General features: G+C 54.3%; 7 protein-coding genes across 7 annotated transcripts; 2 read left to right on the top strand and 5 right to left on the bottom strand.

Moving 5' to 3' along the window:
* Window positions 1–1,231: 1,231 nt before the first annotated feature.
* Window positions 1,232–4,146, top strand: QBC33DRAFT_73926 (uncharacterized protein). The gene is made up of 7 exons (XM_060433025.1): window positions 1,232–1,534; window positions 1,600–1,798; window positions 1,878–1,976; window positions 2,032–2,139; window positions 2,193–2,349; window positions 2,406–2,817; window positions 2,882–4,146. The coding sequence occupies exons 1-7, from the start codon at window positions 1,413–1,415 to the stop codon at window positions 3,933–3,935; spliced, it is 2,151 nt and encodes a 716-aa protein (XP_060283218.1). The 5' UTR covers window positions 1,232–1,412; the 3' UTR covers window positions 3,936–4,146.
* A 1,213-nt stretch (window positions 4,147–5,359) lies between these two features.
* On the bottom strand, window positions 5,360–7,143 carry QBC33DRAFT_515188 (uncharacterized protein; the record flags this gene model as incomplete). Its single annotated transcript, XM_060426080.1, has 3 exons — window positions 5,360–6,569; window positions 6,618–6,632; window positions 6,962–7,143. The coding sequence occupies 3 exons, from the start codon at window positions 7,141–7,143 to the stop codon at window positions 5,360–5,362; spliced, it is 1,407 nt and encodes a 468-aa protein (XP_060283217.1).
* A 1,090-nt stretch (window positions 7,144–8,233) lies between these two features.
* On the bottom strand, window positions 8,234–10,022 carry QBC33DRAFT_538880 (putative methyltransferase-domain-containing protein). Its single transcript, XM_060427937.1, has 3 exons — window positions 9,478–10,022; window positions 8,967–9,418; window positions 8,234–8,913 (listed from the first exon to the last, which is right to left on the bottom strand). The coding sequence occupies exons 1-3, from the start codon at window positions 9,764–9,766 to the stop codon at window positions 8,611–8,613; spliced, it is 1,044 nt and encodes a 347-aa protein (XP_060283216.1). The 5' UTR covers window positions 9,767–10,022; the 3' UTR covers window positions 8,234–8,610.
* Window positions 10,023–10,639: 617 nt separating this feature from the next.
* QBC33DRAFT_73760 (uncharacterized protein) lies at window positions 10,640–12,066 on the bottom strand. Its single transcript, XM_060433024.1, has one exon. The coding sequence runs from the start codon at window positions 11,684–11,686 to the stop codon at window positions 10,775–10,777; it is 912 nt and encodes a 303-aa protein (XP_060283215.1). The 5' UTR covers window positions 11,687–12,066; the 3' UTR covers window positions 10,640–10,774.
* Window positions 12,067–12,844: 778 nt separating this feature from the next.
* On the bottom strand, window positions 12,845–13,243 carry QBC33DRAFT_73745 (uncharacterized protein). The gene has a single exon (XM_060433023.1). The coding sequence runs from the start codon at window positions 13,205–13,207 to the stop codon at window positions 12,977–12,979; it is 231 nt and encodes a 76-aa protein (XP_060283214.1). The 5' UTR covers window positions 13,208–13,243; the 3' UTR covers window positions 12,845–12,976.
* A 3,740-nt stretch (window positions 13,244–16,983) lies between these two features.
* QBC33DRAFT_538865 (uncharacterized protein) lies at window positions 16,984–20,305 on the top strand. The gene is made up of 3 exons (XM_060427936.1): window positions 16,984–17,714; window positions 17,937–18,259; window positions 18,314–20,305. The coding sequence occupies exons 1-3, from the start codon at window positions 16,989–16,991 to the stop codon at window positions 19,932–19,934; spliced, it is 2,670 nt and encodes an 889-aa protein (XP_060283213.1). The 5' UTR covers window positions 16,984–16,988; the 3' UTR covers window positions 19,935–20,305.
* A 764-nt stretch (window positions 20,306–21,069) lies between these two features.
* Window positions 21,070–21,788, bottom strand: QBC33DRAFT_559134 (dynein light chain; the record flags this gene model as incomplete). Its single annotated transcript, XM_060429940.1, has 7 exons — window positions 21,070–21,134; window positions 21,223–21,292; window positions 21,362–21,388; window positions 21,462–21,496; window positions 21,561–21,594; window positions 21,647–21,669; window positions 21,734–21,788. The coding sequence occupies 7 exons, from the start codon at window positions 21,786–21,788 to the stop codon at window positions 21,070–21,072; spliced, it is 309 nt and encodes a 102-aa protein (XP_060283212.1).
* Between the last annotated feature and the right edge of the window lie 653 nt (window positions 21,789–22,441).

Raw genomic sequence — 22,441 nt, 5'->3', positions numbered from 1 at the left:
CAGCCTTGGGACGGCAAGCTGACCGCCACAAGTTCGGCTTCCGAAGCTTCTCTCGATCTGTGTAACGCGGTCAGTCCCTGGCCGCATCCCTTTCCCAAACTAGTTTCGGGCAGGAATCAAGAGAGACCATAAGTTGCGACAAAGGCAGGCTACCTAGGGCCACTGGGACTTGGGAATTGACCAGGATTGGGCGACCCAGCTTGGTGTTGTGTACCACATCTTCTAAGCGCCGAAGCCTGTCATCCTCATGCAGCCCGGTCGACAATTTGCCCTATGCTTTCTTCTTACTGGTCAGCTTTGGAACCAGATGTGGTGGGAGGAAAACACGCGCAGCTACCACCCCACATGAGCACCTTAGCCTGGTACCCAAGCGTGTCTCCCCTGTTCAGCCCGAATCCCCCTTTAAAACTGACCTGTACGCAGCAATCAAGGTGTACCTTCCTAACGGATGAGATGCAGCGATCGCCCACTTCTTCGCAAATAACGAGCTGCTGCTACTAGGCGAAGGATTCTATTACAGCTTTCAATGGCACTGAGGTACCTAGGTAGCCTGTTTTGTAACCGTACTGGGTGTAGTGTCCTTGTCCCGTTTCCCGCTTTATCATAGACGCCGGGCGCCAGTGGGTTCAATTGACCCCTCGACGGCCTGGAGCGTGGTGGAGCTCTGCCGCACTTTCCTTCCTTGTCCATTCATCCAAGTTGCAGACAACAACAATCTACGGAAGTCTGTCTGCCTACCTTCACCTCCCAGCAGCCAAGGGGAAGCCGGACATCGCAGGAGTCAGGACCGGTGCAGGCCAGCGCAAACACACAGGGCGCCTTATTGTCTCGATAATCATCTTTCTTAACTAATTAACTCCTCAATCCCCGTTCTGGTTGCGAGCTCCGATATCACAACGTCGGCCCACTTCAGCCCAATTGGTGAGGCTTCGCGCGGGAACTTGGCCCTGTCTGCGGATTGTGCTGCTGGCTTCATCCCCGTCTTTGCAGGCAACCTCGCGTCTGTTAGACCCAACAGTCGCAGCCGCCGGATCGGCATCCTTGATCATCTAATAGTGCTTTGTGGGGACTACTCCTACCCCTCCTACCCTCCCTACCGTTCCGCTCCTCGAGAGACCATCGTTCCTGAGACTTCTGCACCTCTGCGACCACTTTTGCTACCGAACGACCACCTTCCCGATCCTGGCTGTCGTACCAACACATCAGCCCAAACGGTTTGCGACTAATCGCGCTTCTTCTCCCACCTGCAACCTCGTCAAGCTGCCAACGCCCCCCCACCCTCCTTCACGACCGTGGCAGGGCTCTGCCGCCGATCTAGCTACCGATCCTCTGTTATATCAAGGCGTGAGTTGAGGGGCTCCTGATCTGGAAGGATTGTACCTCGACATCTTCGGTACGCGGTTGGGTGAGCCATGGCGCTCGAGGCTCCATTGAGGTCGTCCACCGGAAGCATTATATCGTCGTATTCCCCGCTTGGGGATATGTCTATCCCGTCACCCGACTCCCCTGCAATCCACCCTCAATATATTGCCATGTATGTAGTGTCTTCCCACCCGGAAGCAGACAATGCTGGGTCCAGCCATTGACATATCGTCCTAGGTCAGCCAGTGGCTCCGATAGCCAGTCTCTCCGCCCCAGTTGGCCTATAAGACCTCAGTCTTCCCACCTCATGAGCCCAGGCAGTGACCTCGTCGGTCCATCCCCTGTCACCTCGAACGGTACGGAGACGACTGAGATCGAGGATGAATTCCAGGAGGAGACCGCTCAACAAGACGATAGCCCGGCTCCCCAAACTCATGTACGTCTCCAAACCTGCCCCTCCGCTCTCCCGCCCTCAACCCCTCCCTGGGTCCATCCCTGATACTGACTGCCCACAGCGCATGATGCTACGGACCAACATCCCCGACCATGTCCGTAAAAGCCTGAGTGAAGAGGTCATCTCTGTGATCCACGCTCCGCAGAGCTTCCAGAACTGGGTACTGGTGACAATGGGCTCCAAGCAGTTTGTGAATCAAGGCTAACGGATGCCAGAAGTCTCACGACACCCAGTCCAGGGGCACGGCCTCCAGTACGGAACCGAGTGTGGATGGCACAGTTAGGGGCAAAATCAGCCCTCCGCCCAGTGAGAACTCTTCTAGGGCGAGTTTCCCACCCTCAACCACACTCGCCAGCAAACTTCTAACGTCTTGCAGGCTAAGTCACCTCCTAGCAGAGAGCCGCCTCCGATTGAAACGGACGTACACCCCGTCAGGTTCAGCATTGAATCCGCAACGCCGCTGGCCCAGAACCTACAAGACATTCTGAGCGACCCATCGAGGATGCGGTCCAGCAGCGCAAGCAGTCTTGAATGTGGGCATCACACCTGCCACTGACATGGAATGGGACTAGGCTAATGACCGTTCAAGTGATACCCGAAAGCAGAGAAGGCGAACTTGAAGAAGATGATGAGGATGCGGCCGAAGACGAGGAACTCACCTCGCCAGGCTTTATAGAAGACGATGCCGAGATCAAGGCCCTTAGAACGGCCCTAGAGGAATGCTGGACGCTCTGCAACACCCTTGCAAGTCTGAGCTCTATCCACCGCGTACGGGTTTTCAACAGCTCAGGGACTCCGGATGCCCACGAGAAGGCCTGGAAGAGCTGTTGGAAACTCTGCAAGAGACTCTACAACAGCCAGGACGACAGCTCCGAGTCCTTCCACGTCCGTACGAATCTTGATCTGTGCCGGGATTTCTGCCACGCCCTATTTGACGTTCGCCAGCGGAATCACGATGTCGCTGATTCCGTCCTGCGAGTCAGCTTTGAGCTAAACAACCAGTATGTCAACAGAAGAAAAAAAGAGTACGGTGTTGCACCCAAGATTGCTGACAGTGCTTCGCAGTTTATACAGTGCCCAGGACAGCCGAAATCTCCCCGAGGCGTTCCGGGAGAGGACCCTCGACTTCTACATCACACTATGCCATCGATTGATGAAGCAGCGCAGCGACTTGGCCGAAGAGACGGACTCGCTTCTGCGCGCTTGCTGGACACTCGCCGAGATGCTGTTCAGCTTACGGCAGAACAGGAGAGACGGCAAGGCCCCGGACGAGGAGCTTCTGGGCTCAGCCGTGCAGGCGTGCTGGGATCTCTGCGACATCTTCAGGGAGGGCTGGACTCAAGTCAGGCCAGATAGGGGCACACCAAGACCAAGCCAAGTAACCTTTAATGGAGGCTTCGGCATCGTTTCCGACGCTCGGTCAAACGCAGGGAGCCGGTCGTCTCTTCACTCGAAACGAGACAGTCTCCGGGGCCTATCCGATGCCGATAGACCCCGAAAGGCACAAGCAATCATCCCTGAGACGCCGGTGACCGAGTTCGAGGACACACCCATCTCCCCAAGTTCGAGCCCACAGGTGCCGAATATACTCGTCCTAGGGACACACCCCGAGATGCGGAGCCAGTCCGGTGGCCGCTGGTCAAGCAGCGCGTCGAATCTGTCGGGTTATTCGCAGAGCAGCGCCAAGACTTCCAGCACGGCGACAACGACGGCCCCATCTGAAGACGTCAACATGACCCGCATCAAGGTCCTGATCCTGAAGGCGGCCATGAATATCGGCTTCAGCCGGGATACAGCTGCGTCCGACGGGCTAGGAGGCGCCACCTCACTACAGACCTTTGTCAAGAGCCTGCCTACGGGGTCCTTTGGCTCCCTTCCGAGCCACGCCACGCTCCTGCAGAACTACAAGAGCCTGGTGCTTGCAGACTCGACCTTCCGCACATCGGCCACACTGCCAGTGCGGGGGAAGCGCATCAACGCCGCCGACGTGGCGAAGAGCGTGGTGTGGATGACGCTCCGCACCAGCCAGTACGCATTCCTGAGGGACCTGTTCAAGCTCGTGTTCGGCTTCCAAGTCGAGGATGCCGAGACGAGGAAGAACGTCACCATTGCTGTCTAATCGACTCTCGGCCGCCTTTGGAATGGCCTTCGGCGTCGTCCCTAGTGGCCTCGATTTCCCACCTAGTCGAGCATGCTTCCCCTGATTAACGGGACTGAACTTACAACGAAGCTGCGTCAACCACAACATATATCACACTATCTATTATAAGCGTTTTTCTGCGTTTTTCTTGTGTCCGCCCAACGTTTGGATCCAATGACGCCGGTGGGGATACGTTGCTCTCACCACCATTCGCTCGCCTATCAGTTTGTTACAACGCTTAGATACCCTTTCTGGATGGATTTTTTTGGTCGTGGCGCTGAAGTATGACGTTTTTGCAGCTTTGGATCATGGAAACTCCTTCCGTCCCTTCGCTATCTGAGTGGGAAGAAATATCACAATCGTGCTTACTATATACCTACCTACATTTACCGACTTTGGTATGATGAGAGACGCTTTGCTGTTACTAGAAGAGACGGGGGGCAGCAGGGGTGGTAGAGAGCCAGGTATTGTGAAATCATGGTCTCTGGGGGGAGTTGGGTATTACATGCGTGCCATCTCCTTAGCAACCTTGGTGGATAGGTGGTACTCAGCACCTTCTTTATATGTTCCATGGCGCTTATATATGTGTAACTGGCCTGAATGTTTTAGCAATAACTCACTGGACAGTCCGCAATTCCTGACTCCAGATACTCTCCGCTTTGCGTTTTGGAAAGTGTCGCCGTCGCCCCCCCTCTCAAGAAGTATCGAAGTAGAGGATCAGCTATCGATTTGGACTTGCAGAATTTCGTGGACCTGAGCGACAGCTTTTGTAGATGCCACAAGCATGCACATGCATGTAGAAAGGGAGCGGCTGCGAGCGATATGTGCGTCATGTGTCACCAACGCCGAATTTGTGCGATGCGAACACGTCCGGTCAATTAATTATGGAGCCAGCCCCTTTTCTCTCCGTCTGCGCATCAAAACAAAACCACCTAGTGACAGTGTCTGTCACGGTGAACCCCTCTCCTAAACTCCCTGAAAAATCCCTTAAAACTCCCTGCTGGACAAAAGAAAATCCCAAAAGTCGATGTGCCTGGAGTGAGAAGGATTGTCAGCTTTCTAATTGATGAAGGAGGGAAAGGGGAGTTGCAGGCAAGACAACAAAAAATGAAAAAGGGGTTGTCGGGGTAGGTGGGTTACTCACTGTTCTGGGCAGCTATCCATGCTCCCTTCACTCAGCCCTTCTTCGTCCCAGCCCTCTGCCATGTCCTTCGTCTCTTCTGATTCGTCCCATAGATCAGACGAATTACGTCATTAAAAATTAAAGTTCTTTCAAGATGTTAGATTGATTCATTCTTGTTCTTTTGGAAGGGATGGTGAATGAATGGGTGGGTGGGTGATTTTACTTACCGAAGTCGGCAGGCAGAAACAAGAGCCCCGGGGTTCTTCCGGCTGATGGGAGGTCACAGCTCCTCCCCTCCCTGGCTGGGAGTGCTGGCGTCGCGGGAAGGGGCGGCGCGGGCGAGAGAGGCGGCCGGGGGCGAGAGATACGTCCGCAGAGGAGAGATGGTGGCGTCATCGTCATCGTCGTCGTCGTCGTCTGCGGCTGCGGCGGCGGCACCGACAGGAGCGAGGGCGGGCGCGGCGACAGCGGAGTCGAGGTCGGCACGGGCGAGCGACGCGGCAGAAGGAGAGGTAAAAGGCCGGGGAGAGGCGATGGCGGGCGGCGCGGCGGCGGCGGCAGCGACAGGGGCGACAGGGGCGAGAGCGAGGGCAGCAGCCATCCCGTCGAACTCGGGGACCGGGACGTCGACGTCGAAATTGAAGTCGACCGGAGGCGGACCTTGGAACCCGGTTGGTTCCTGGTGGGCGGCTCCGCGAGGAGGCGCCGTGTCGTCATTACCACCGACTAGGTCGGCGAAGCTGGGGTCGAGGGGGGCCGGCTCGACCGGGGTTAGAGGGTGTTCGGCGGGGAAGAGAGACCTACCGGCTGTAGCTCCGTACCATACGGGCGTGCTGGGGGCAGGACCGGGGGGGAGAGTGGGAAGGGCAGCTCCCGTACTGGGAGCGTAACCCTCGCTGGCAAATGGACCAGCACCAGCGAAGAGGCGATCGCCCGCGTTGCCCGGCTCTGCGCCTTCAAGGGCGAACGGGGCGGCCCCGTCGCGGGTGACCAAATCCATAAGCTGCCACGTGTCTAAGACCGTGGCCAAGTTGGGGAAGTAAATTCCCCCATCCGGTTCATGACGGTGAGTCCCCATGATTGGGCACTCGCCGTGGGCCTCGGATGCCCACTCTCCCTCTCCGTCCCGACGAGGACCCGCACTGCTCGAACCAGCTGCGTCCAAGCCAGGTTCGATGCCCTGTCGACTACCGAGCGAGCTCGGAGCCAAGGGAGAATTAAAATCGAAAGCGTCCTCCTCCGGACGCACAACGAAACTCTCCCAGCTTGGCGGCTCAGAGTAGGTATAACCCTCTCCGAGACGCTGCAGCTGGCTCCCGTATGGTTCGGTAGCCACCTGCTGGGGCGGGACAAAGTAGGCTGGGCCGCCTCCAGCCTCGCGGTTGAGGGTCGGCTCAGCCTCCCTCGTCACCGGCCCCGCAGGCGCCGGAGGGTTAGATTGTGCCGCAGGACGATTGCTCGCCCTGCGGACTTGGTTGTAGAGAGGGGCGCTAGGAGATTACGGAGCACCGGTCAGTTGGGGACCTTTTGGTACTTACGGGGTAGTCAGGGTACTAGGGGGGAGGCAAGGGGCGAGGGAGTGTGCAATGGGTGAAGGAGATGCAGTGGAGGGTAGAGCAATGGAGAGGGCAGCGGAGGGAGTATAGCTATGGAGAGGGCAGTGGAGGGAGTATAGCAATGGAGAGGGCAGTGGAGGAAGGATGCGGCGGAGAAAGAGGGCAGCGGGGGACTGGGGCCAAGCGGAGGACCGCGGGCAGGGGAGAGTCAGGGGAGAAGGGAGAGGGCAGGGAGATGGGAGAATGCAGGGGAGAGGCAGGGGAGAGGACAGGAGGGCAATGGAGGACGAAGACCCCGAGGGAAACGAAGAGCAGCTTGCACTTACCCGAAGGCCGGGTCGCTGCCGTATGTCAAGCGGATATACTTGAGCTGCTTGGCAGTGATCTGGCTGCCTTCCCGAGCGTAGCGCGCGTTATATTCTTGTACTATAACGGGGCTCCTCCTCTGCCCCACGCGGCGGAGGACGAAGAGGATCTGCTCCCTGGTGTAGCGGCGAGGCTGCACCATGGTGGCGGGTTGGAGGTGGCGGAGGTGGGTGGGAGAGAAAGGTGAAGATAAATATTGCCGTGAGGACGCGATCTCGACTCTACGCCGAGTGATGGTAGTCGAGAAAGATCGAGGAATATCAACCGATGTTTGATGTCGGGCAGAACGAGGTTATTCGGAGACGCGTGAAAATTCGCACAAGGGTCTGGTCGAGGGAGAAGTGTGGTAGTTATGTGAGGAGGTAGGAAGGGAAAATCTGCCCGAGGTACATGTAAGAGGTATTTATGGAGAAAGGTACGGGACTGTGACAGGGAAGAGGGCGAGAACGAGCCCAGAAGTATATCGCCAGTGAATGTAGTCAGGTACTATGGGTAGGTCAGGGGCAAGTGAATAGGTATCAACCATTGTTGTGTACGACGCGTACTCGGCGGAGAGACCCACTAACAGGACAATAGGGTGAGGTCAAAGTGAAAAATGGCACAAAGTGAATGGGGTTCCCAGAGGGGATACACTCTACATGTATTCACTGTATTCGCCTAGTCATTGTTGTTGTGGCTTCATGGGGCTCGCCTCGAGGGCCTAGATGTGGGATATGTCATCATGGATATATTTTCTGAAGAAGGAAAACCCCCATAGAGATGGTCATCATCCCAAGATTCTGGCCATGTAAGCACGGCGATAGTGAGTGCCATAGATAGCCAAGTATTTATGGGGCTTTGCACCCTCTTTCTTCCGTTTCTCCAGCTAGGACTCCCCCTGACCACCCACCACTGACATGAAGATAACGACAAGTTTTGACTTCCTACCACCTGCCTTGCCGGGCAGTGGGCAACTAGTCTCCTGCCCCTGTTTGTTTGCCCTCTGACTCGGCACTGCTCCTCTTGACTGTTACCAAACGTCATCACCCCCTTTTCTAGAAAGGGCTTCCCTATGGTGAGTACGCAGAGGGGGCGCCGAGGGGAGTCAATCTATGGCTCTCCCCTCTGTGTTAAAGTTATTCCTTTCTGACCAGGAGATACTTCAGGTCCAGCTTGCTTCAAGTCGCCGACACCGTCCATCATGATGCATTGGTTGTCTAGCATGGATATATATATATATACATGGGCTAGCTCTCCAGGTCTCGATATCGACCTACCTCCCTGCAAGCTGTCATCTCCCTGGACCTTGAGAGTCGATATCTGCAACTGCCACGACAAACAAAGCCTCCTTGAAGGACTTGAGTCAAAGCGAGCTCTTCTTGATAATGGGCAGTATCCCCTGAGCCGGTCACTTAGCATGTCGAGTGGTTGGAACATATAGATCAATGCGTGGCTAGTGCTGTCTATTTTGCCCATCATATATGTCTAGGTCTGCGAGTCCGATCCCCCAAATCCTAGATGATGCCTCTATATACGGCCCGTGAGAGATATGGCATGCTGGTCGCAGCGTCTATGGTAAATGCAGAACAAGTTGGCGAAAACACCGTTTGAAGGGCAAACCCTCCTGCCGTCAGGAATGCACGGGATACTGTCTCTTAAACAACCCCCACCAACACTCTACCTGTCCGCTCTCATCATCCTGATCCCAGTCGTCCTGGCCGTGGGCGATGTTCTCCTCGATACAGACAAGTGGGTACTGGTGCCGAGACATCTCGTCCCTGAAGGACGATAGGAGGCGATGTGTGGTCTCGTCTCTCTGGGCTACCATGACCAGCGCCCTGGCATCCTCATCCAGCGATAACTGGCTATGAATGGCCCCAGCGAGGAGCCCGGGATGATCGTAATCGTAAAGGGGGTCCGCGGCAAGGACGATCTAGAGAATAAAGTTAGTCGGCCTCTAACTCCCTGGTGTTGGGGGCTCCTGACCTTGAATTTGTTCAGACAGTGGAACCTTGCATCGCTCTCCTCTTTCAGTCCTCCCCAGGTCAGACTCCCGGCCTCGATCTCGCCCCCAAGAGGCTGGAAAGTCGAACGGTTAAGCTCCACATTATGGATCAAATTCGGGACGATTTCAGGGAGGTCCGTTAGAACGACGGCGGTCCGCCATGTGCAAGCCGCTGCCAGGCCTAGGAGGCCAGTACCAGACCCCAGTTCGAGAACAGACAACCCTGGCAGCGGTGCCGGAGAGAGAAGGTGTGACAAGGACGTCGCCGCGAAGCGTGGTAGAAGTCGGCTGAGAACGTACGACGAGGCCCATGTCTTCAAGCCGAGGGAGTCCCCGCTCAGGGACGGTTCTCGGAGGGTGAGTTCGAAAGAAGAGCGGGGCTCGTCACCCTCATGGCCCCCAAACGGCCACCTTCGAGTGATCTCGCCCATAGCTAACTAGGAGTTAGCTCATAGGATGCCATCGTTGGGGGCAGCATCGCTTCCAGCCTACCTGATCTACCACATCTCTCAGCCAGCCGCCTGCTAGCCTCGGTCCACAACTGCTCCCTCTGATCCTCATCCTCGATCCAACCAAGGTTGCTGCTGATAACGGAAGACAAGTACGAGACAATCTCCCGGCGATCTTGAACAGTGGTGTCTCGTTCTGTAAGGATCTCGGCGCGGGAGGCTTTGAGGTTCCAGACAGGGGGATCAACTCGATGCTTCTCGAGGCAGTCAAGAATCTCGTGGAAGGCAGGCTTCTGCCATATCATTGGGAACCCCTCGGGAGAGCACGACATCGCGCCGTATAGTGCGGGATCCTCAAGCAAAGGAGAGAGGTGAAGATGAGATCTGCACACTCCGACGAAAGCAAAGAGTGGTCGCTAGACAAGAGGAGATTGTGGAAAGTAAGGCAGAGATTGCTTCGCCCTCTCACCTATTGATGTGACGTATTGCTTGGGAAACCATGGCTGAACTTGGCGGTCTGGGCAGCCTGGGCTTAATGGGGCATTGTTAGTGGTTGTGTCGGCGTTCTCGTCGTCTCCGTATTGGAGGGGCAAAAAAAAAAATATAAAAAATAAAAAATAAAAAAAGATAGGAGGATCTTGGATCTGTGCACGTCCCTGACGATCTCTGGAATTTGGCCTCATCTGATTGGGTGGATGGATGGTGCCAGGCTAGGTGCCGAGCCAGAGCCTCAATTCTTTTCATGACATGCCTACTTTGACCTAGGGAGGGGAGCCTCCACTGCTCAACGTACATCGTTGTAAACTGCAGATAAATCATCTCTTTGGTGTCCCGTTCATGTTCTGCATGTCATTTGTTTTGCAGCAGCCGCTTGCTTTGTGATGGATGGGTTCCTGAGTCTGTCTGCTAGGGCATGGTGTGACAAAGACATCTGCAAGAACACCGGGCAGCCCGAGCATGTGCGAAACTATATATAGGGCGATTGGTGGGAGGATATTCAGCATCGTCTGATCTGGGGGAATAGTAAGCAACAGTCTGCGTGACAGTCGCAGGCTAGTAGCAAACGACATGCCGATCTTGGCTGTTAGAAAACAAGCTTGAGGGAGGCCTTGCGAACCGCTTGTACAAGTACGAATCACTCGAATACGGTATGGGAGTGTTCTGTCCCTGACGATCAGTGGAGGGTTTTCTATTCATCTCTTGGGCCAGTGGTTTTATCTGTCATTCATCAACAGCCCGGGAAAACGATACTGCTAACAACTTCTGCCTGGCAGCCTATCCCTCTCGTCACACCCTGAGCTGAGTGACCAACTTTGATGACTGGCCTCTCTCAGATACAATTACTGGTCCTGGTTACCATCGCCCCATGAACCGTTCTCGTTCTCATCCTGTGGGGGATTGGCACTGGACCCATTCCAGACGGAAGGCTCGTTGCCATAGTCCTGCGCTCTGGCTTGCTCGCTTCCCTTCCCTTTGTTCTCATCCTCATCGCCATAGAGCTGAGGATGCGTCTTTGGATCCAACATGGCTACGGCATCCATTATCTCCTCGATGACGAATATGCCCGCCATCCTCTCGTTCTCGACTCGCTCCGCTAGCTTGACGATGGCCTCGCAGTGGGCTACCGCCTTGTGGGCAGCCCGCAGCCGGCGCTCGAGACTGTGATGCTGCTTATACGTCTTCGTAGCATGCTCTCCTTTGGCGGCTTGTCTCACGGCCTCGAGGCTAGCGCTGATCTTCTCGCCCCCGTCGTTGAACTTCTCCATCTCGCCCTTCTTCCGGAACATGTCTGCGATCATGTTGCGCCACAGCAGGTCTAATGAGGAGTCATCTGCCCAGCCTGCCAGTTGCTGGACCCTGCCGTCGAAGGACACGCTGTAGGACTGGAATAGCACGAGAGCGCTGCACAGGGCCTTGTGCAGGCCGTGGAGGGCTAGCTCCACAACCATATCCGGTCGCTGCGTGGCGGTCGAGTTGCTTTCCGGCTTTCTCGGCCCGGGGCCGCGCCCGTCGACCGCGCGGTTGGCACGGGAAGATGGCTTATCTTTTGGGAGCCAGGCCGGGCGCGCTGCGCAGCAATTGTTCCATTCAGAGCGGTGGGAATACTTTGGAATCGGATCTTTGCCGGCTTGGGTTGCGAACACAAATGGCCACTCAAAATATTGGCCGCTGCCCAGACCGAGGCCTTCACTCCGGCGATTGCTAGACTGGTTCTCAGGGGGAGGGATTGATGACCCAGGTCTACGAGACATCTTGGACCTTATTGTATGGAGTCGGCGATGGAGGCTAGTGAGGTGCAGCCCGGGTTCTCTATACGTAAGGGAATTGCTGGCTGTTGGACAATTTTATCAGCATTATATCTACCCGAACAGGAAGCGAGGCCTTCCAGGTTTGCCTGAGTGTATTGCTTGTCTGCCTATCAGCAAGCTAAATCAAGATATTTGGTAGAAGAGGCGCTGAGCAATCGACTCAGTTTATGCACCCTTTTCCATTTCTTTTCTCATGCCCACTGCTTCCATCATTGTCAATACTGTCGTTTGATGTCCTCGATCTTTGATGGACATAGAAGTTTATTTACTCCCAGGCTTACAATCAACCGGCTGAGCGCAGTTTTGTATCCTTTATTTGTTACTCCCGTGTTGGTAGAGCTGTTTTAGTTCAACCACTAGAGACAAATGCTTTGAAGCAGTGGAAGCACAAAATCGCCCTTTGTTTCCACGCCCGCGTCTCTGTAGGTAGTATTGTATTATATTCGAGGCGCCTCGTGCAACACAAGGGCACAAGTATCGTGAAAAGGGGGAAACCCGATCACCCAATCATGATTCACACTCCCCTATCCAGGCAAGCGGTGTTATCAAAAAGTGGTGTACGTGGTACACCTCTTACTAACTAGCCTGCGTTACTCCTTAACACCTGATTGAGGCCAGACCACTAGAATTTGTTAGTGAATATTTTATTACTATTAGTAAGTGGTGTAGCCTATGCACCACTTTTTAATAACACCGCTTGCCAGGTCTACATGGCAGTGGATGGTGATGACTTGCCTCGCCTTGCCCGACAATGTTTTGGGCTTTCTAGATGAAACGGGTTTGCGAACAGTTTGGGATAAAACTGTCATTTCCTCCCGGGGCTTGGCCGGGCCGTTATGGAGGAGCAGGGGCGGACGATGCAATCCGTTGTGGAATCAGGGTGACCAAAACAAGGTTTTTGCTAGTATCAGGTTCGTTGACGATCACAGGGGTTGGGGCGAATGGGCGAATTTTAGAAGAGCCGGATTGAGGTCAAATTCGAGCCATTCGGGTCAAGATTTTCTCGTACCTGAAACTCGTTGGAGAGATATCGGTTGGCTTCCGGTGCTTTGGCCGTCTGAACTTTTTGGATCCTCAAAGGCTCAGATCACCTGTTTCAGGTGGATGGATTTCCCGGCATAAAAAAAAAGGAAAACGGATGGCTGGGGTTTCCCGCAAGAGCTGGTCCAGCCGAACCCCACGTTCATTTAGTAAATCTGCGCCCGGATTGCTAAACCAAACTAGTGTGTGCTCTTATTTATACAAATGAACCCCCCCACAGTCTCTGGCGATGACGGAGGATCGGGAGGGCGGAAGGCGAGGGAGGGGATGGAGGGGCGGGACCTGCTCCCGCGACCTGCTCCCGCGACCTGGTAATAAGGGATTGGCAACTCTGCCAGAATTCAATACAAATAAAGCGAGGGAGGGGAGCGAAGAGCGGAGGGCGAAAAAGACGACGAGCCATTCCTTCTGAAGGTTGACCATTTGACCATTGTCGAGAAGAGATCCCCACACTCGGCGGGCATTCCCATAGGGTAGATAGTACGCTATTTGTACTATACTGTACTGTGCTGTGCCATACATGCACTACCGCGATATACGTAAATAGATACTCAATATGGCTGCGTAATCGATTGTATGTACACGCAGTGTAGCCTACAGCTCCCCGGATATTATCATTGGGTGCCATTCGGGGCGGGCGTCCAGGTCCGACTCCTCCGCTCGAACCAGTAACTGGTCTTAGTAAATCATATTGCTACTTTATCTGCTAGTCAGCTTCCCGGAAGCTGTCCAACGCACGCTAGCCTTCGACTTCAGCACCCCGCATGCGAAATATTGGGATGCTGGGCGAATGCGGGGGAGGACGGGAGAATTGAGGCCGTGAGAATGGAAACTGGCCGAAGATGAGAGCCGTTCGATCCGCTGCAAATTCTAGAACACGAGGCAGAAAATGACCACCTCAGCTACCTACCTACCTACCTACCTAGGCAGGCACAAGTTGTGATAGGATTGACACTTGGTGCGACTACCTACCCAACTTAGCACTGATGGGGTCACATCCCACGACGCTAACTAGTACCGAACGAAAGCGTGTAAGACGATGCAGAAGCCGGAGGGCCAGTGAAGAGATGGGAATGGCCAGACCGGCTTGGTCAGTGCATGGGGGATGACTGGCTTTCTCGCTTACGCACTCTGGTAACTGGACTTTTGTCGTCTGGTTCCTGCTGATGATGTCTTGGCCAAGCATGTATATGTATATGTAGGTCTGTCCTACCCACCCCCGAACGGGTCATCGGTTCATGTACGTATCCACCATTGACGGCGGTCGGTGATTGCCATTCTTGTCGAGGGACAGCAAGAGTGATAATCAAGATCGTGGCCATCTAGATGCTTCGCCCACCTGTCCTAGTAGTTAGTTAAAAGTTCACGTCTGTTCACATGAGCCATTTCATGGGTGAAAACCTATCCGAAATGGCGGAGAAACATTGGTTGCCAAACCCGCGGCGCCCGGCCGATCTGATCAGACATACAGCTAGGTTCCCGCTCGTCCCGACATGGACCTGGAAAATGCTTGGAAGAAGAACTCGATGCAGAAGTTTAAATGCACTCATGGAAGGCCTTGGTGGGCTGTGGGAGGGATGCGGGAAGGTCTCGGCGAACCATTTTGGGGGGAGGTGGTGGATGGTGGGGGCCGGGGCGAGTACTGCCATGTACCAGCATGTAACTGCTGGGTGTGGCTGGCTGGTTGATTATAGATCGCCCTTCCTGTTTTTCAGGCGTCGCACCGAGAGGGACCTGGACAGGGTGCCTATAAGTAGGCCTACAACGGAGAGGGAAGTGGAAGTGGCCGTGAAGAACACCTCGTAAAACGTAAAACGTACAGGCAAAAGCCAGTGGAGAATGGACCGCGTTACTAGGTATTATGACGATATCTTAAGGTAGGTTTCGGCTTGTCTCGTCTCCCTAGCCGGCCAGCCAGAGGAGCTAAGCAGAGACGGACCGTCTCTCCAAGGCCGATCTTCCTCTCTCTACAGCGTACACTAGGAGGCAATCGGGCCCGCATCCAAGACGGTGGAAGTTACCTTATTGTTGATCGCCGGCGGGCGGCATTTGCAGCTAGGAGAAAAAGTATGTTCTGGTTTGCAGCGGCTGATCGTTGCGCCGTAAGGTAAGGCTGCTGCCAACTGGTAAGCAGCCTCTAGCGACGATCGACAGACGCCTCCCGCCTCGCCTCCGCCTCACCGAGATGGTGACCTCCTTGGTTCATGAAGCGTGCCTGTCTTGGGTTTTAGAAAGACATAACTGTATTGGGAAGAGAAATTGGTACCTGGTTTGCGAGGTACTGGCAAATATTTTGCTTTTTGAGTTAAAGACTATCTCCCTTCAACCCTCCCTCTATCTTTTGGCGACTATTATGAGCTGATCGCCCCGTCGGTCATCCCGACCCACCAGGTAAGCAGTCTGTGCCACGACACTACTTCCTATGTCGAGGCTGACTGGCGTGGATGACTGTGCCTCTGCGATCATGGCGGAGCTGGCGTGTGCCAGCCAGGCTGAGATTGGGATGAGATTCCAAGAAATGACATACAGAACGGGCATGCATGGATTGCCAGCCTGCAATCTTCTCGTGAGCCTCGAAAATTGCCAAGCACGTTGTCGGCGTTGTTGGGCTGCTGTTGCGCTCACCTCGCAGGCCAAATGCTGACCAAGTCACAGGACTGGGCGGACCAATCCAGCTGCTTCGAAATCTCATCTCAAACACCAGCCCAACATCTTGTACAGCACACACACACACACACACACACACACACACACACACACACACACATACGCACACAGTCACTCACTCTCGGGACTACAAACCAGGCATTTCCCCATTGGGGTTTCCTGCGGCTCGCACTCGTATGGCAGCCAGTGAGCAACTAATCTTGCCCCAAAACCAGGTGGCAACTAAAGCCGTATGTACGGAGGTATACCTACCAACCTTGACGGCTTGTTTTGGTCTTGGGCCAAACCGGTCAGTCTTGTTAGTTACCTATGCGTCAAAAAGGGCAAACTCTTTCGGCAATGAATCATTCCCTTCATACCTCTCATTCTGAAGGCGTCGGTGGGTGGGGGGAGGGGAACTGGAAGCCGGGCCTGGGTCTGTATGGATAGGATTAGCCCAGGCACCTGAAGCACCACCCAGCAACAAGCGATGCCAAATTTGGAGTGGCTCAAGCTAGTCTCCAATTACTACCCAATTGGGCAACTACCCAGCAGTACCATGCGGGACTTCCAGCCTACTACTACGACGTAACGGAGTGTACGCAACTGTTTTGCGGGCATTCCAGCAGAGTATATTAAGCCCGGGTATCTAGCAATATGACTTCATACATGCTAGTGTTAGTGGGTGCTTTCCATTGGGAAATGCGGAGCACCAAGGTACCAGGTGTAGAATCGTACGTTCCCCCCCCGAGCTGCCCTTACTCAGGTCAGGCCTCTCTGAAAGCTTTCAAAGTACATCAATGCATTTGCCCAAAACACGTGGAACAATAGCATGATTAGGAACAAAATGAGCATCCACTATTTCGGCCCTGAAGCTCTCTGCTTCTGTCTTGCTTTTCTTTGAGTGGAGTCTGCACTATGGGAGGCAGTGGAGTTTGCTGGAGGCTGGAGTCTGGAATCTTGGTACCGTACTGGGGTTCCGAATTGCGGCGTGGCCCATGCGTCTCCGTTTCTCCACGCATACTAATGAACTTTGGTGTCGACTATGAGAAGTTAGTTGGCCAGGGAAGGCGGAAGCGGGACGCTAGCTTTCATCCACTTGGGTTCGAGGCCCCTAGCCTCATACAAAATGTTGCGACTTGGAGTATGAAATGAATGGATTACGTTGGAAGGAAAGTGGGAGAGGGAAGAGGGTTATTAAAGTTGATACTTTGGGAGAGCAGTGACAAGATACACTGCATCAATTCGGAATCTTCAGTCAAAAGGAAATGCAACCGCGACCTTCTGAAAGCTTGCTGTGCCCTGCAGGCTTGCTGCTCACCGTGCATCCCTGACCCCTGTCAACAATGGGCTGCTTGTCTCTCGTAGTACCGTCTTGTACTGCCCCACCCCTGCTCTGCCCATTCAGAGCCACAAGCACCCCCAAAAACCTTCTTTGTCCTCGCCCTGGAGGGCCCGGCCTTAGCGGGGCCTGCGCCAACAAAGCATGAGTTACATGCTGAGGCACCTGAGGTACCTGGCAGGACCCTCCTCCCTGCAACCCACTCCGCCCACCTTCATGGCTGCCACCCTGTTGTATGTCGGTCTCCCACTCAATCCCAAGTACCTGCACTTCACTTCGTGTTTCCTTGGAAAGGCAGTCCATGATTCCCCTCACCCATTCGCCTCCTCCTCTGCTCTTGAACTCTCCCATTCCGAACCTCCTCCAACTCTGTATTCCCGTCTCTCTGTTGGGTTACTTTGTCCCTCACTCCTCGACTCTTCACGTCTTCTACAGCCCGAGGGAATCGTCGTCACTCGGCCCAGTCCGGCAGCCTCTCGGGTTCCTCCTCTGTCTGATTTCCACCTTGAGCGTCGAACCGTCAACGCCAACCACCGACAATGTAAAGTTATTGACTGTCGAATCCCGCCTTATGGTTGTCTAGACTTCCTTCCCTTGAGCTTCTTTTTCCTATTTGGAGCCAGCCAGGTCCTGGAGCCTTGTCAGCGTACCTACAAGAGAGGACCCCTCAAAACCCCCGAGTTAAATCGACAACTTCTTTCTCAACGCCGACCAACCTACCCTCAGCCCCTACCGAAACACGCGCAGGGGCATCGTCAATTGTTGGCAAAGATGGTGCTCAAGATCCCCGATGCCGGCCTCACGCTGGAGAGCTCGCCCAAGGCGATGGCCGCCCTCCCGGCCCAGGCTTTTGCTGTCACCCTGAACGACAAGGTTATTGAGGATATGATTGCATGCGTTCAAAATGGCCAAGATATCCAACTATCGCTAGGAGACACTCCTGTAAGTTTTTTTTTGGGGGGAACCTACTTCTTTGCTCGGCAACCTATTCTTGACGAGATGCTTTCCGAGGCGAAGGCTATTGTTCCTCACAATGGTTCAGAAACAATAACCTTATTTATTGATTGTTGGCCCCTTCACCTACTCCCACCTCGAACCTGTCTACTTCACCATTGATTTCACCTCTTCCATTTCTTGATATGAAATTTCTAACAATACCTGCAGACGTTTCTCTTTGGAGACCAGGAACACCAAATTTCGAACTCGGCGAGCCCCTCGACATACGACATCTTCTTTTCAAACTCGACCAATCCCAAGACTATCGACAGGCTACCGAATCCCACAATGTGTATCCTCCGCCAACCAAAATACCAGGCCATGGTGCAGAGGGCCTTGAAGGGCGAGAAGTCCAAGGCAAAACCGACAAAACCCCGTGCCACTGCTTCCAAGCCAGCTGCCTCGCAGAAGGATACCAACGATGCGGATGCTGATATTGAGGCATTGCAACTTCAGCTGGCTCAGGCCAAAGCAGAAAAGCTAGAGAACTCGTATGACCGCTCCGTACAATTAATCGAGACCCCGAGGACTAACAGACAATGCAGGGCTAAGGTCATTGGCGGGCCTCTACCGATGAAAGGGGGCAAAGTCAAACCCGGCAAGGCAAAACTACTCGGTACACAGACCAGTGCCACCCCCCGATCCATGCCCTCCAGTCCCGCTTTGAGCGGCATCACTTCTCCCTCGCTCGGCCCAGTCAGCACGGCTGGACAGCAGGCAAAGGAGCGAGCGAAGGAACAGCGGTTCCCAATCATCCATGAGCTAGCAGTGAGAGAACGAACTTTTGGCAGCTTATTCTCCGAGTGGGATGGGACCGAGCAGGAGTTCCAGACGGCCCTGGAAAAGGTTGCCACTTTTGATAACGACTTGCAGAAATGGGTCATGAACAAGCTGTACTGGAAGGAGTTGGACGTCTTCAAGTACCGATATAAGAATGACGAGGACCGGCAGAAGGCTATCGACAACGCCATCAAGCAATATGACCGCATGCGGCTGGGCGTATCGGACCCCCTCTGGCAACGGCTCCTCCCGAAATCGGAGCGTGGGAAGGGCATCTGTCTTGGTAAAATCCAGGCAGCTATCGCCAAGGGGCCGCAAGCTCCGGCGCCGAAGATCAACATTCACAAGGCGGACGGCTCGAGCACCAATACCAGCGGAGATTCGGAGAAGGATGACTCTGGACAGGGGAAGAAGACTAATAAGGGCGGGGAGAGCATGTCGCGGTCAAATTCTCAGCCATTGCCCGCTAAGTCGAAGAAGATGACGGATGGTCAGGCCCAGGCAAAGCGCCTTCTATCCAACAACAAGAAGCCCGCGCCGGCAAAGGCCTCGCCCAAGGCATCCCCGACGAAAACAACAGCAACAGGGAAGGCCCCACCGGCCAAAGGCGGCAGGGTGTTGTCAAAGGAGTTCGTGACCGACTCTGATTCGGAAAGCGAAGAGGCTCCCCTGTCGAAGACCGTTCTCAAGCCCAAACCAGCGCCGAGACCAGCCGTCGAGCGACCAGCAGAAAAACCAAGGGTGGTTGAGAAGACCAAGGTACCTCTGGCCCCGAAGCTCAAGCCGGCGCCAAGAGCGCAACCGAAGGTCAAGGAAACCATCAACGCCCAGGTTGCAAAGCCCATCAGACCCTCGAAGCGGCCGAGGGAAGTCGACGATGACGATAGCTCGAGCTCCGGCACGCCCCTGAGCAAGCGCGTCAAGCCGAAAGAACAGGTGGCCCGGGTGTCAGCTGCCGTGACCAAGCACCGCGCTTCGGATGCCAGCCAGAACAGCCGTGGAACCAACTCGGGTGCCTCCTTAGCCAAGTCGAAGGACACGTCTCCTGTCAAGTCCTCGCCCCTCGCCTCCTCGCCACCTACTAACGCCTCGGACCTCGACCCGGCGGAAGAGAGAGACACGATCGTGGCCAAAAAGCGGAATGCGGACTCGGCACCCAACCATGACTCGTACGAGTCAATGGCGAAGCGGCAGAAACTGTCTCCGACAGTCCTGCAACAGGCTCACAGATTCAAAACGTTCTACGCTAGCTATGAGGCATTGCACAAGGAGATTGTCGCGCTGGAACACCCGCCAGCGCAGAAGGTGACGGATCTTCTGGATATGAGAGAGAGGTTGCGCCTTATGAAGCAGAGTATCTACAAGGAGATCCCCCCCGAGAATTGACCGGCCAGGACGGACGAAGTTTGAAAGGCAACTTTTGACGAGAAATGAAGTTTGAGATCCTACGGGGCGAGATGACGCAGGCGGCTGATTTCCACCGACCTGAACATTGAATTGTACCGCGAGAGATTGTGGAGGATGATGATCCAAATTCGAAAGCGAGTCGAGCCTCAAAGAATTATCAGGGGGTCTAGCATTGGGGCGGCATCTCTTGTGTTTATCTCATCATAAGCGGCATTAGCGGACCAGCGAGCTTGGATCAGGGAACGGTGAGGGTTGACTTGAAAAGTAACCTCGACGTCATGACAGATCAGGGAAATAGTAGTAGTAAATAAACAAAAAACAATACATGAGCCAAAATGGCAAATTACTCGTATATGACCCATCTAATTCCTCTTCTAAGAGCGACACTATCCAGTAACCAGCAACCTCTTCTTCTCTTGGCGTGCCAACCCAAACGCCACCCTTGTGGTCATTCCTCGACAGCTCAACTGACACAGATGCGAGGGTTTCCATTCCAGCAGGAGAGCCTCATACTCTTAACACCCACTTGGGCCTGTTTGGGAGGAATGCCACGAAATTTGGCCGCCCATGAGCCCCTTGTCGATTGTGGTGTAGAGAAACTCTCGATGCAGTGGGTGTGGTCAGTGAGGACCATTAGGTCCTGAACTAGACATACACTGAGCAGGAAGCGGATTGGCGACAGCGTCTTGGTCTTTTCAGGGGTTGGGAGTCGACAGCCTGTTCGCCTCAAATGTCTCCTATGGGCAGTCCCGGTCTCAGTCTCAGCCTGTGCCTGGGTCTCGGTCTCAGAGTTGGGTCTCGATGATAGTGACGTTGCGTGGCAAAGTATATCGAGAATCACAAGCATCACTTCTGTCAGGGTGGATAGATTGTGGTTCTGAAAACTGCTCGTTCCGTCAGGATAATGCCAATGGCATTTACCTATTCATTCATCTTGTAATGCACAGACAGGCTTGCAAGGTGCAGCAAAGTAAAGAAACCCTGAAAATGTTCATCGTCTCGTACACACTTGTCTCTCTCCTTTTCCTATTCGCCGGTCAACCATCCCAGTCATAATGTGCCCTTTCCCGCATTGGTAAACACATTTCGCTAACAAGGTTATCCCGAGAAAGACTTATTGGGTCTTGAAGAGGAGGATCGCGCAGTGGCCGAGGTAGAAGTAGATGAAGTGCTTGGTCTCTGCAGCACAAATTTGTCAGCGCTGGAGGAAGCTCGCAAGGTCCAATCTCCACCGCGCGTCGGCGCGGTGGGAAACAGCATTCCATACCGTGAGTCACGAAGCTGCCAAAGTTGCGGCCCACAATGCAATGCCAGGTAGGCCCTTTTCTCTCGTCAAACTACAGTATATCGGATGAGCCACCGGTCTTCACTGTCTCGTGTCGTCGAGGGAGGAGGATGGGCCATACAGTTCGCTTGATATGCTGTGCAATATCCTGCCACGCGGTTAGCCAAACACCGCGTATGCGCACGAGAGACAGGCCAAGCATTCCAGGAGGCGATACGAACCTTCTCAATGGTGAATTTGGACATGGCTTCCTGGGCTGTATGTTTTCCCATCAGTATTTCCATAAACCCCACCTTGATAGCCGCGCGAGAGCCACATACCCACTTCAACCACCTCCTGCTGCATGTCCTCGGTCTAAGGTGACTGTTAGTGATGAGACTATGGGCAGTCCAAGAGAGAGTCTTGCCATGTCTGCAGACTTAATCTGAGCTGTGATGATGGCCCCCGTCAGCCATTGTAAAAACCGAAGTGGGGAAGCGAAGGAGTGACTTACGCTCGAGCTTCTCCCTGGTCCCAGGGGAGGGGCTTGCTTTGGTCGCGTCCGCCATTGCGAAAAGAGGGCTTGAAAGGGAGCTCGAGTATGGGTGGGTAAGCACGGGAGAAGGGATCGCGCAGTAGGCTGAGGGATCAGGGTTAGCACAATGCCTTGTTAGTTGTCAATATTGGCATCGTTGGTCAACGAGGGAAGCCAGGAGGAAAACCCCCTAATTCAGCTGACTGGGGTCGACTTGCTTGATAGCGCGGTGGGAGGGTGCGTTTGGAAGGGGCTTCTCAAATTTCCCCACAATTCACCCAGCTACAGGTATCCGGGGTGGGAACTTGAAGAAATTCTCGAGTTTGGAAACAGCAGCCTCGAGCTGGACAGGAGGGAGGCAATGTTGCTTTGGGCAACAAGTCAGAACGGTCATTGGCACGAAGGTTGGGAGGCGTACCTTCCAGTTGGAGAACATTGATGCACGGACCAACCTGATTTTCTGATCTCTTCTCCGCACTGGGGTGGGGGAAAGCCCTTGAGCCCGACTTTAACCCAGCCCGACTTTAATCCACAGCAGACAGGAGGTCACGAGAAGATAAGATAAAGAAATCCACCACCTCCACACTGCAGAAAAAAAAGTTGATACAAGCTCACTCGAGGAAAATTGCCGCCAGTTCTCGTGGTCGTACTTTAGAACCGACCACAACTCGCCATGATCTATTAGTC

This window comes from Phialemonium atrogriseum (assembly GCF_030411735.1).
Source record: "Phialemonium atrogriseum strain 8032-3 unplaced genomic scaffold QBC33scaffold_13, whole genome shotgun sequence".
Lineage (NCBI taxonomy): Eukaryota > Fungi > Ascomycota > Sordariomycetes > Cephalothecales > Cephalothecaceae > Phialemonium > Phialemonium atrogriseum.
This window is presented reverse-complemented; position numbering and strand designations above follow the sequence as displayed.

Bases quoted from the DNA above. Each gene is read 5' to 3' on its own strand.
- QBC33DRAFT_73745 (XM_060433023.1), bottom strand. From the start codon at position 13,207: ATGGTCAACCTTCAGAAGGAATGGCTCGTCGTCTTTTTCGCCCTCCGC.
- QBC33DRAFT_73926 (XM_060433025.1), top strand. From the start codon at position 1,413: ATGGCGCTCGAGGCTCCATTGAGGTCGTCCACCGGAAGCATTATATCG. The intron at 2,140-2,192 runs GCGAGTTTCCCA...AACGTCTTGCAG, and splicing joins CCAGTGAGAACTCTTCTAGG to GCTAAGTCACCTCCTAGCAG. The intron at 2,350-2,405 runs GTGGGCATCACA...TGACCGTTCAAG, and splicing joins CAGCGCAAGCAGTCTTGAAT to TGATACCCGAAAGCAGAGAA.
- QBC33DRAFT_538880 (XM_060427937.1), bottom strand. From the start codon at position 9,766: ATGTCGTGCTCTCCCGAGGGGTTCCCAATGATATGGCAGAAGCCTGCC. The intron at 9,419-9,477 runs GTAGGCTGGAAG...ACTCCTAGTTAG, and splicing joins TGAGAGATGTGGTAGATCAG to CTATGGGCGAGATCACTCGA. The intron at 8,914-8,966 runs GTCAGGAGCCCC...TTTATTCTCTAG, and splicing joins ACTGTCTGAACAAATTCAAG to ATCGTCCTTGCCGCGGACCC.
- QBC33DRAFT_73760 (XM_060433024.1), bottom strand. From the start codon at position 11,686: ATGTCTCGTAGACCTGGGTCATCAATCCCTCCCCCTGAGAACCAGTCT.
- QBC33DRAFT_538865 (XM_060427936.1), top strand. From the start codon at position 16,989: ATGGCTGCCACCCTGTTGTATGTCGGTCTCCCACTCAATCCCAAGTAC. The intron at 17,715-17,936 runs GTAAGTTTTTTT...CAATACCTGCAG, and splicing joins TATCGCTAGGAGACACTCCT to ACGTTTCTCTTTGGAGACCA. The intron at 18,260-18,313 runs GTATGACCGCTC...CAGACAATGCAG, and splicing joins GCAGAAAAGCTAGAGAACTC to GGCTAAGGTCATTGGCGGGC.